This window comes from Eutrigla gurnardus, assembly GCF_963514095.1.
Source record: "Eutrigla gurnardus genome assembly, chromosome: 13".
NCBI lineage: Eukaryota > Metazoa > Chordata > Actinopteri > Perciformes > Triglidae > Eutrigla > Eutrigla gurnardus.
In genome coordinates, this window is record NC_139936.1 from 20,426,042 (window position 1) to 20,438,079 (window position 12,038).

Consider the following 12,038-nt stretch of genomic DNA (forward strand, 5'->3'; position numbering starts at 1 on the left):
AGGGGTCAAAAGAAGCACATAGAGTACATCATTCTCATGCAACAATCACAGACTGACCTTTTCTTGTGCTTGCGCTCATCCTTCCTCTTGTGTTTTAAACGTGAAGAGCTGCTGGGATGGAAGAGAATAGAATCATGAGCCACACTAAGACAGATAAAGGATTTATTTCCAACTGACACAGTTAGAGATCTACCATATTTATTCTTTTAGAAAAACCTTGAATTCCTCATGCTGTACACATACCTGTGTTTTGACTTTTTAGACGTATACCTGCAATGGGAAGAGAAAAAAGAAGATGATTTCAGTCACCTAAAAATAGACGTTGTGCCATTGTGCCAATATTGTCGTAGTGAGCGAGAGCTACCTATGCCGCTTGCTTTTCTTGGAGCTCTTCTTCTTCTTCTTTTTCTTCTTCCTCAGTGGCGACAGGCTGCTGGAAGGAGACCTGAAGCCGGAGGACAAACAAACGTGAACTCCAGAGAGTGCCGAGCATCCTCCCGTACACCCCACTGTGTATTTATTTCAGGAACTGCAACAAAGGCATGCAACAATACACCTCACTGCGGAGTCATCTCATTTCGGGGGAACCAACCTTTTCCTTTTCCTCTTCCGTTCAGACTTTCTCTTCTTCTTCTTCCCCTTGAGCCGAGGGAAGAGTTCCTCATCAAAGGAGGGGCTGCGAGCAGAGACAGAGCAGAGGGGACACTTCTTTATTCAAGCGGGTGAAATCTCTGCAGCGAGGGTTACGGCTTCTGAATCCCAATATCTACATCTCACAGCGTATACTGAATCTGCTGAGCTGAACGTTAAAGGGTTAGTACACCCAAATTCCCCCAAACTTTATTTTCTCGCTTATCTCCAGAGTTATCTTACCATGGAGACGACTGTAGTTTTATTTATTAGGAGGAAAATGGAAACTCAACAGCCCGTGCGCGTCAGACACTTCTGCAGCTCATAATTTACGACCAATGCCAACGATCAGCAGCAACACAGGAAGTTGTGTGCCCGTTGAGTAAGGGTGTGACAGTCGAGCTGGTGGATCAGGGTGCAATAAATAATGTGCAATTTGTATTAACTTTAACCACGGTGGTTCACTGAAAACGGATGTCGGTGTGTTTTGCTTTCTGTTGCTTTTAAAAGCCTTTTAACCTACACTGTTGTATTGAGGCAAACATCTGGAAGGATCACACACGTGTATATATATATATATATATATATATATATATATATATATATATATATATATATATATATATATATACACAGGGTGCATCAAAAAACACAATTTTTGAATTTTGATATGGCTGGGTGCTAAAAGTGTTCCAATATATGTAGAAACAACATATGCAAAATATTTTTCCAGTACATGATGATTTAGGGGTGCCACCGCACATCTGTTTTTGTTGGATAAAGTGGTAAAGATATATATGTGTTGGGTATGTACACTCTTATTACATAATTACTACTATATAGTTATGTTTTTGTATATTTATTATTATATTTACATACTTAGAATGAAATGTAGTCATATTCATAGGTATTTGGTGCTCATTACATCTAGCTAATGTTAGCTAGCAACACTTAGCTACAGTTAGCTAGCTATGTTAGCCAAGCTATTAAGCTTAACATCAACAGTATTCTAGAGTAAACATTAGACTATCGTATTCTGAGTATTGATGTCTCATGTTTATTGAGAGTAGCATTGTAGTTGTTAAATTAAAGTATTAAACTTCGTTTTACAGCTCTAGAAGTGTGTTTTCCAGCCGTTAAAGATGACCTCTGACCTCTGATTGTACACGATAAGGTGAGACACATTATAATAGAAACTCAACACATATTAACATATGACACTGATATCAAATGTTCATTTATGATTTTTATTTTTTCATTAATGATTAGCCTAATTAATTTTTGATTCAGGGAAAAACCGGAGCACCCAGAGAAAAACCTGATGATGTTAGTTAATTAACTTGTAAGGCCAAATTAAAATATATATACAGTATATATATATATATTAGGGGTGTGACGATACACTCCGCTCACGAGACGAGACGAGACACGATATTGGGTTCACGAGAACGAGACGAGACGAGATTTTAAGAAAACTACAATGACAAAATATATGACTGGACCAACAGACTTTAATTTAACAGAGTTGCACATGCATTTTGAAATATTTTATTATAACTCTTTACATGCATGATGTAAGCATGATCTTTTAATCAACTTCTTCTTTCACAAATTTAAACTAAAACTAAAATTTAAAAGTTAAAATAAAATAAATAAAATATTTATTTTTCCCAAGTGTAAATATGTGCAAAACCAAATCAAAGTTCTACTTTGTCAATACAGAGTGCAAATAGTGCAAACGGAGCCTGACCAAGTATGTCATGAACAACATGCTGCAACTACAGCATCTTCAGCATCTCTGACATCGCAGCTGTCAAGTGTATCAATGCTTCGGGAGTTTTGTCTAATCTCTGGGCTGGTGATGCTGCTATGGCAGCTTGCTGCTCAGGGTAACGAGCCAGCATATCCAACGTGCCCGTGATTAACTTGTGTGATGGCAATTGTAGCCGTTTCTGCTTGGACATTTTCACCGCGGTAGCCGCTGAACTACGATGAAAAAAAGCAGTCACACGTCTCACCCACCCGAGTAAACGAGCGACGGCCACGTCCATATTACGTGCATTGTCGGTAACAATAAGCGATGCCGTGGTTGGGTTTTTTAAGCTCCCCGTCAGTAACAGCTGTCTGTATAGCTCACAAATCTCGCGAGACAGATTTTTAACGCAACAAGAAATATCGTCGACTTTAATCTCGTGGTACGAGATCTCGTCACACCCCTAATATATATATATATATATATATACACTCCCTGGACAGGTCGCCAGTCTATCACACGGCCGACATGTAGAGACAAACCATTCACGCTCACACCTACGGGCAATTTAGAGTCATCAATCAACCGATCCCCATCCTGCATGTCTTTGGACTGTGGGAGGAAGCCGGAGAACCCGGAGAGAACCCACGCTTACACGGGAAGAACATGCAAACTCCACACAGAAGGAACCCGGGATGTGTATGTATATATACAGTATATGCAAACAGCACCTACAGGCTGCACTGACATTTTACATGATTCTACTGTGTGAGGAATTCTCTTTCACAATTCACCTTCTCTGATTACGTGATACTTCTCTCTATTTGTTTCATGCCTAAAGTGAAACTCTCTCTATAAAAGTCCTTTTCTCTCCGGGACAGAATGGGTGGGCTAAAATAACCCACATGACTCATTGCCGGCATTGCATAGCTGCCCATAAATGCCTCCTGATTCCCCATCACGACACACAGCCGAATGTCCCGTACGAGATGATCCCATCACAACAGGAGGATGAAATCCTATCAACACTGGTGCGGAGAACAGATCAGATGTGGCAACACAGCCTCGCTTAGAGGAGATAGAGCTGCGACGCATCCCATCCACTGAGGTGAGAGAATGGAGTGCAGCCGGAACGTTTCTGCACGTCCGGTTCCATCGTGCCGACGTCTATTGTTTTTTTTTTTAAATAGGCTTTGATCCGTCTGTTGAACAGCTTGATTGTTGTCCAGAGGTCAATTTAATTTTCTCTTTAAAAATGACTGAATGAGCCTCTCAAGTGGAGGCCGACTGACTTTCATGGGAAGCAAAGACAGGTGGGAGTGAACGAGTGTGTAGGTGGATACATAGAAAAGGAGATGGGCAAGAAGGTGCTTTTGACTGCAACTCACCTTGCCTTTGATAATGAGGTTGAAAACAACGCCGTTTGGTGCAGACTTGACATGAATTTGCTCATAGGAGTGATGGAGTGTTTACATCATTACTGGTAGTAAACAAGGCAGAGGAGGAAGCTGGCATCGACACATGCCGCACGACTATTATTGCACCGACGTGCTAATTTACTCGCTTACCGACAATGAAATAAACATAGGGACGTGCATACTGAACTACATTGTGATTTAATAATTGAAGCCGATGGCGTGAATGAGGGATCGGTCCACTCGGTCATCACAGAAGCTGATGTGATGACTCTTCCCCCCCAAAAAACAGCAACGCATCCTTTCTCTGCCAGCCTTCTTTTGAAGACGTGATGTGTTGTACTGATTTTGCAGCTAAAGCAACGAGTCGATCAATCGGACGACAGAAAACGTATCTGCAACACCTCACTTTTTAAGTCTCTCTAACATAATAAGTTGCTGCTTTATTCACATCGTTCATTTGATGTCTCCGTGTTTTCAACAAATGTAGCAACATGAAGATGTCACAACGGCACTGTTTTCTGATCTTTTATGAACAAAAATATGCAGATCTAATCCAGTCAATAAAGGGTTGGTGATTTCATCCACAGTGGTGGATCGGTATGTTTCTAATACAGTTATATGATTTCATACTTAAAAAACATAAGCATTTCTGAATTACACGATAATTTAACTTTGCTTTGTCCAAGGCAGAATACAGTCAGACGTCTAACACATGGCGGCGGCGTCACACGCATTCATAAGCACCTTCATGTTTCCTGGAGGGGATTCCATTTGACTTTTCATGTTAAAAAATTCAAGGAAATGTGCCTTTACGGTGCACAAACAGGTGAGTGTGATCAGAAGTGATGCAGACAGTGACAAACTGCACTTCTGCTTGATATATGCGACCACAGAGCTCCGGAGACAATGTGCCTGTTTCATTGGATGCTGAAGACGATCTGGCAATAATAAATGGCCCTGCTTGGTGCAGTCGGCAGTTTGGGAGCATTAGGAACTGAAATGCATTAGGGCTGATTAGACCAACCAAGCCCAAGTACCCTCTCCAGGTAATGAGAACGCTTTGTCACTCATTAACACTTCCACCGTTCTGGCCTTGGAGAAAGGGAGCACAAGGCAAGCATTTGCATTTTTTTTCTTGCCAGCAGAAACGGTTTCTTTTGATGAGGCGGAGAGAGTAAAAGGGAGAAAGCAAGAGAGAGAATCAATTGCCAGCTTCACTGGGAATGGTGATGGTGCGAAACAATGGTGTATGAAAAAGGGACTTGGGGACATCTGATGAGAATATGCTCAACGATCAATGCAGCCTATTCTCCTGAAGAGCATTTTTGATTTTTCCCCAGCCGCAATCACGCAGAAATACCGAAATGTATACGTGAGGCTGCATCAGATACGCCGCTTTATAAATAAGACATCACATGCAGCGAGAACTGCATTGAAGTTTCTTCTGTTTTCAGGTAATTAAAGGTTTTCTCTGATTCGACGTAGTGTTGGGTTGGTACCCGAGATTAATGGATGAATCGGCATTCTTCATTACGACATGAAATATTCAAAGATATTCAAGGCTTTGACGGGGCCATCGAGCTGGAGCTCTAGTAAGAAGGTCATTGAAATGGAGGGTGGGTGACCACGACACAGGCTGACATACTTTCCTAAAACTTCATTATTCACTTGTGTTGTACTTTATGTTCATATTATTATCTAATGAACGATGAAGACACATTTCAAGGATTTTCCTTGTTATTGAAATGTAAACGGCTACAAAGTGTACAATAATCAGAAATTACAGCGAAATTAATTTGCTCATATGTAAATAAAAGAATGTAACTGTGGGACTATTCCTTATTCTATGGTCTATTAGGGATTTGTGTGGTAATGTATTTTTACAGTACATATATATATATATCAAATACTGATTTGAACGTTGATTACCATGGCAAGTATTTGGTTCATCCTTGACCTCATTCACATATTATTATTATTATTATGATTATTTATAGACGGGCTAACTGAGCCAGCACACAGCTCTCAGTCATGGACTCTCAGTCTCATGAAGTGTTTAGTTAAAATGCTCAAATATTAATTTGGTAAACCAGTCGGCCTGGTGATTGGCTGAAGTTAATCATTATGATTAATTAAGTTTGAATGGAACTAAAATGGTGCATTTCAGTGGCTCTCTCTCTGGTGAAGCAGGTTTGGTAATGACAGCCGGCGCCTGCTTCTAGAAGGGAGCTGGTGTCAGTGGACTTCTGGTCTCACGTTGTGCTGCCGGCCAATTAGGAAGATAAAAATCCAAAGAACAAATGGCGTTCTCAACAGAGGAGAGCTTTCTCAGGCAGCAACTCGGACTGCTTTGTACCTGAGACAAAGACTTCAGAAATGAATCTGCCTCATTAGCCACTTTTTTACTAAGTGGAGATGAATAAACAGAACATTTTCTCCTCGCTCTATTTTAATCCGTTTTTTGAGCCAGACGCATCTGTGGAGCTGTTTACGTCTTCTTGGTCATCGTCTGTTGTACTCGACTATCAGATCCTCCTCATTACAATCTCATAGGTAACACTGTCTTTTAGAGACGTGGACTTTGTGATTAGTGATCATCAGATAGAAGCAGTCAGAAAGTTGGAGGACTTGTGACGGTGTAGTCAAAAGCAATCTCTTTTAGAGCTCATTTAAAGTACGATGAATCACTTACAAGGCTTTGCATAGTCTGACACCAGAGTTGGAACCCCACGTCAGGTTCAATCTCAGCTTGACTATCATATATTATTTGTAAAAATTACTTTTTCGTGTCTAACAATGTCTTTGTTTATATATTTTTTTGGTTTGAATTGAGCATTTAAGGCTAAGTTCAAGCCAGACAACAGTCATGCGTAGGAAACGCAGCCTCTTCAGTGATTTCCATCAGACTCAGGGTCATCCGGAAGCCACACACAGCCGCATCATCCACATTGTGTTGGCTGACGCATTCGTCCAAGGACACATATCCAGGTAGATGACTTTGTAGCACGACGGACGTGATCCTGTTGTTTCTCCTGACATTGACGTGTCGATGTTAACACATTGCTGGTGCCTTGAAACCTCCTGATTCATAGAGGAACAGTATAAAAGAACAAACTGTGCAGTGTTTCATCATCTGATGCACACACCCAATTCACAATATTATCCTCATCTGTAAGTCGTGAGAAGAGTGCCTTCATGACCATTTTTAGTTTTATAGATGTGTTATCGAAAACATACAAATGTTAAATACCTGAGACCAAATAAATTCTCATTCTTTTAATTTCCCCTCATCTTAACAAAGAAAGCATTTCCACAAACAGAAATGTACGCTAGCCTTTCATATTCAATTGTCTTACAATAATCAGAACATTAAGAACACTCAGGCTCCCCCGTGTGGCCTAAAAGGTGTACTGCACATATAACTGTTAAAGACTATGTAAGAAATGTACCCTGAATACAGGATAAGCGGTAGACAATGGATGGATGGATGGGAGAAATTCTGCACATTTATTTGGCGACCGTTAGAAAATCTCCTGCGACCTGATGGCAGAAAAATAAGCCTTCGGTTTCAAACGTAACAACCACCGCGGATCTTTCTCCTTGTGCCTTTGTCATTCACAAAGCAGGAAAAATGATTATCACAAGCCGGCGTGTCGGCATTTTCTTCGCGCTCGCTGTTTAATTCAAAAACAAAGAGAGGCAGCCGCTGGGTAAAGTTCACCCGAGTGATTCATGTTTATGATCCTCTCTTACAACCTCAGATGCAGCTTCAGCCGTGTCTTACACATCGCTGGCTGCTTCTGCGTCGTGTAGCTGCAAAAAGGCTTTGAAGGTGTCAGATTAATTGAGAGTTTCCTTTTTCTTCTTTGAAATATATATTTGTCCATATCTGTTTTTTTACCACCTCGGGATAAGAAGCCTGAAAACTATTCACAGTATGAAGGAGACTTTTGATTCAAGGTGCTGTTGAGAAGAGAAGATCTGACGAACACAGTGTGGAATTCCTCACACTGTGTTTGTATTTCTCCACTGGGCCCGACCTGATAAGACTGTTTACGTTCCCCGCATCGGAATATAGAGATTAGCTCTGTTTTTCTCTCACAGAGAGTCAAGCCCTGGAGGACTGTTTGGTGTGCTGTTAAAATGCTTTATCATCATCGCTGAAATCTACAAAGGCACCCCCCTCCCCCCGCCCTAAAGAGTAATACAAACTATTCATCATCACAAATGTTCCACTATGATGAACAATCCTAAACTTTAAAAACCTTGATTTCTCGATTTCCTCTGACATCAGAAAACCCTCCTCTGGGTTTTTTGTAACGGCTAACTCACCTCCTGGCTCTGCGATGGCCGTGGTGTTTGCGTCCTTTCCCTTTAACGCAGCCGTTCCTGTCCGCCGTGTCCACCCGGGTGTCGGCCTCCTTCCTCTCCTCGGTCTTGAGCGGCTGGTAGGCTGCTGTCCCTAAGCTGTGAGGAAAGCAAAAAGAAGAAAAGAAGAATTGAGTTCTTTTTCCCTCTTCCCTCGTGCCTTCTCATGAGAACTTTCTAAAGTGATTTCTCCAGTTGTCCACACAGTTTACACTTCCATCATACAATAGTGGGGAGGATTTAGCATGCTTGGTTAGCCTTATTCCCTCTGGTCTGCTGGATATGTGTTTTATTCCCCTCCATTTATCCCTGCCAGCCATTCTCCGGGAAAATTGGAGGTCAGCCATTTACCGTTCAAACCGAGGCGTCAATTGAAATGTAGTTATTTACATGCTTCAGTTGCCCTGACATTTTTGGAGAATGGTGTTTTCTTTCTGGCGCTGGCAGACGGAGCCATGGGAGATGGTCATCAGAATAGTTGAAGTTGTCCTTGAACTTTTTCTGATAAAACACATCTGTGGTTATCAACATATATTGAAGTTACAATATGCAACAATATCCTATCCATTTTTTCACTTCCCAGTAGTTCCTCTTTAACAGAGGCCTGAAAGCAAAAGCAAGAAAAACTATAAATCACATACTCAAATTTTAACACCTTTTCTGCAGTTAGGCTAATTATGCCTGGCTTCCCAAAACCGATGCAACACTGCTATAAGACAGGTGTTTTCTAATTCAACCGTTTCCACCTGATCTGCCCCAAAAGTGTTAATTCACAAGTCAAACGTGTCTGCAGAACTAACGGCTAAATAAACTGAACGATGAGATGTGAGCACACAGTTCTAGCCCTTCTTATTATCCTCTGTTTTAGTCATGGGAGATTTGAGCGTAATTGCACATTCTCCTCTTCTTCGAGTGGCTCCCGTCTGATTGTAATGAGAAGATAATCAGAGCCGGAGATTAGGCCGTCAACACCGCCTTCCTCCTCCTCTTCCCCCCGGTGACGAGCAAGCTGTCGCTTTCCATCTTCCTCACCTTTGCTTTCCCCCGTGTCCCTCTGCAGAAGAGGGGGCAGCCCCCCCGGCAGGGAGCTAATCATGTAAAACGGCAGACCGGGTGCTCCGACATGGCAGAGTGTCTGAAAGGTGATCGGGGAGATAAAGACGGCCACCAGAAGGATGATTAGTCTGATCAAAAGGGACGAATGGGAAAGAAACCTTCACATATTCTGGTTCATGTTGTTGGAGACGCAAATAAAGGTTTGCTTGTGTGGGGCGTTCTTCACCACACAAACACAAGCCTGGTGAAGTGAAAAGAGAATGTCATCGTCGGCACCACGGTGACGAAGACTCGGGCACCTCTTTTTCTGATCACATGTACGCAGCAGCAAAGTGGCGGTCGATCAGTCGCCATTCAACGTTTTTCTTCTCGGCAAGGATTTACAAGTCTCTGATCACCTAATTTAAAACAGTGACCTTCTCTAATGGAAAATAATTTTCCAGACGCACTGATTTGGTCACACCGTTTTATTCTGCATACACCAACAATAAGCGCTGCATCTTGCCAACGCTACAGCCTGCCTGCCTCCACCCTCCACGCCTCCTCCTGTATTTGCATTTAGATGTATAGAAATGTCACTGTTTCTCACCACATGTTGTGCTGTTCATTGAATGAATATAACTACCTGACAACCTAATCAATCAACGAAGAATATGGAAACCGTTGGAAACCGTGCATAGGTGTCATTCCTTTAGCGGTAATAATGGAAGCCATCATTTGAATGTAATTTACTCTGTAGCTCACAGCTGTCCATCCTCAGCTATACTGCATCCAGTGGAGACGCTTCCTGTGAAGAGCTGAACAATAAGCAATTTATGTCCTTGGATAAAGAGGGTCCAAAGCTCCTTTAACTGGCCCCCATCATCTGCTTTTCTGTTTTGATTTGCTGTCACTCTAACAGCTGCTGTCGATGAGGTCTTAATGAAATAGATTTTTGCCAGCTCGGATGCACGTTCCCTTGATTTGGACCTGTAATACTTTACAAGCTATAAGCACCTGGATTTACCACGGCTGTTTGTATCTCTCTCCATCTCTCTCTCGCACACACAAGCATAGACAATCCTTTTAGTAGTCCTTCTTCAGCGATGGAACATATTTAAAGGGACAATTCAAAGCACCAAACTTGAAAAAACTTGAAATGAATGAAAATCCCCAACAATGACAAAGAACTCTGTCCTTCCCACTCCTTGACTTGTTGACCTGTCTCTCTCTCCTCGTAGGTGTCTCACTGTACACGTTGGCTTCGGGGCAGCTCCCTCGGCGAGGACTAAATCTGTCGCTGCGACTCAGAGCAGCGCTGTGACTAGCTCTCGTTTCCGTCTTTGTCACAGAGGGAGCGTCTCGCTGCTCGACAGGGGGCTCCTCGGCTCCGACATGCATGGCTGCTGTTCGCTGTCACGTGGATCGGTAACAAATGCTGACAGATGGTGCACAAAGCCACACTGCACACAGGAAGACGAGGTTTTTAAAAGAGGGCGAGGGAGTGGTTGTTACCTCTCTTTCCAAATGTGGATGCTTAGATGGGTGCAGTGCAGGGTGTGTGTGTGTGAGAGTGCGACTACTAGTACTAATTTTTCTATTACATTTTGAGTATTGCTGCCGTGGAAATGCCCAATTAATTTATTCAATTAACAAGGATATGCATTTTCTTGTTCCTCGGAGCTACAGCGCTCCTTCGTTGTTCAAAAAGGCCTCACCACTGAACTGAGTGACTACTCCTTTATTACGATGAACATGGGAACTGTAGTTTATTTTGAGTCCGTCCCAAATATACCATCCAGGTGCCCAAATCCGCAATTAAAAATACCCATTTATTTGTGTTTGAACATAATTCTTATTATAATTCCCACTATACACATTCTCATCGACTCAAGACATCTTTGTCGGCCAAAACAACCGATTAGGCCGCCCTATAACCTTTAAAATGTGTTCCATCAAACTGTCTGCTTGTCTGTTGAACTTCTAGTTATACTCATACAGCATCGACTGCCGGATCGTCATAGTTTGTGAACAGTTTCATTGTCCACACTCCGTTTACGTTGTCAAATTGAGATAAACTGTGACAATATCTGCCGGGAGGTGCTCTGCAATCTGGCAGCTGCTTTACACAACGCCGGCTCGCTGTGGGAGAACTCACAACATCAGCTGACATGGTACAGGTGTGCAAGAAGCACGCAGGCAGCCATTAAACCTAACCAGCAAAACAGTGCTAACACAGTCCCGATGTTTGCAATAAAAAAAAAAGAAGAGTGTAAAAATCAAACCAGCGATTAACGCAGATTGCATTCTCAGCTGCCTCAATTAAATTCTGCAAAACATGTTTTCTCCCGTCAAGTGTTTACTCGGAGCGGGTGAGGGGAACCTGCCTGACAGTTTGCTTCAGGAGGCTTTCTGGGATGTTTCAGTGTTTCAGTGACTCTAGAGCATCTGTGACCACAGTGCAACCTCCCCCCCCGCCTAACTTGTGTCTATAGAAGCCCCGCTGTGGGGCTGTTTTTTTCCCTCCTGTGTAAATCAGTGTACCATCACAACCTTTGTTTGGAAATGACCGAAATGATTGGTTTGAATTTTTTTGAAATGGGCTTTATATGTATACTGCCGTATTCTGCAAGGTAGAATTTCTGTTTTTGTCAGTGGAGTGTTGTGGCTTTGAAATTCCTTCTGAGGATTTTTTAGAGGTCTGAGAGGAAAAAAAAGACGTTAATACTTTTTTATCCTTATTTTCATTTTATGACCCTAAGAATGGAAAACATTGTAATCTGCTCAGACTATGATCAGTAGGCTACTGGTTTCAGTGGATGGATTTTGAGTGT

General features: G+C 42.2%; 1 protein-coding gene across 2 annotated transcripts in view; it reads right to left on the minus strand.

Moving 5' to 3' along the window:
• srrm4 (serine/arginine repetitive matrix 4) overlaps positions 1 to 12,038 on the minus strand; it is a 54,385-nt gene that overhangs the window by 9,378 nt on the left and 32,969 nt on the right. Inside the window, exons 2-6 of one of the 2 annotated variants that reach the window (XM_084024825.1) lie at positions 8,134 to 8,268; positions 593 to 676; positions 365 to 445; positions 244 to 270; positions 58 to 108 (exon numbers count right to left, since the gene is read on the minus strand). In XM_084024825.1, coding sequence (XP_083880951.1) covers positions 58 to 108; positions 244 to 270; positions 365 to 445; positions 593 to 676; positions 8,134 to 8,268 — 378 coding nt within the window. The remainder of the gene's footprint in view (positions 1 to 57; positions 109 to 243; positions 271 to 364; positions 446 to 592; positions 677 to 8,133; positions 8,269 to 12,038) is intronic. The other variant, XM_084024826.1, reaches the window with a different exon arrangement.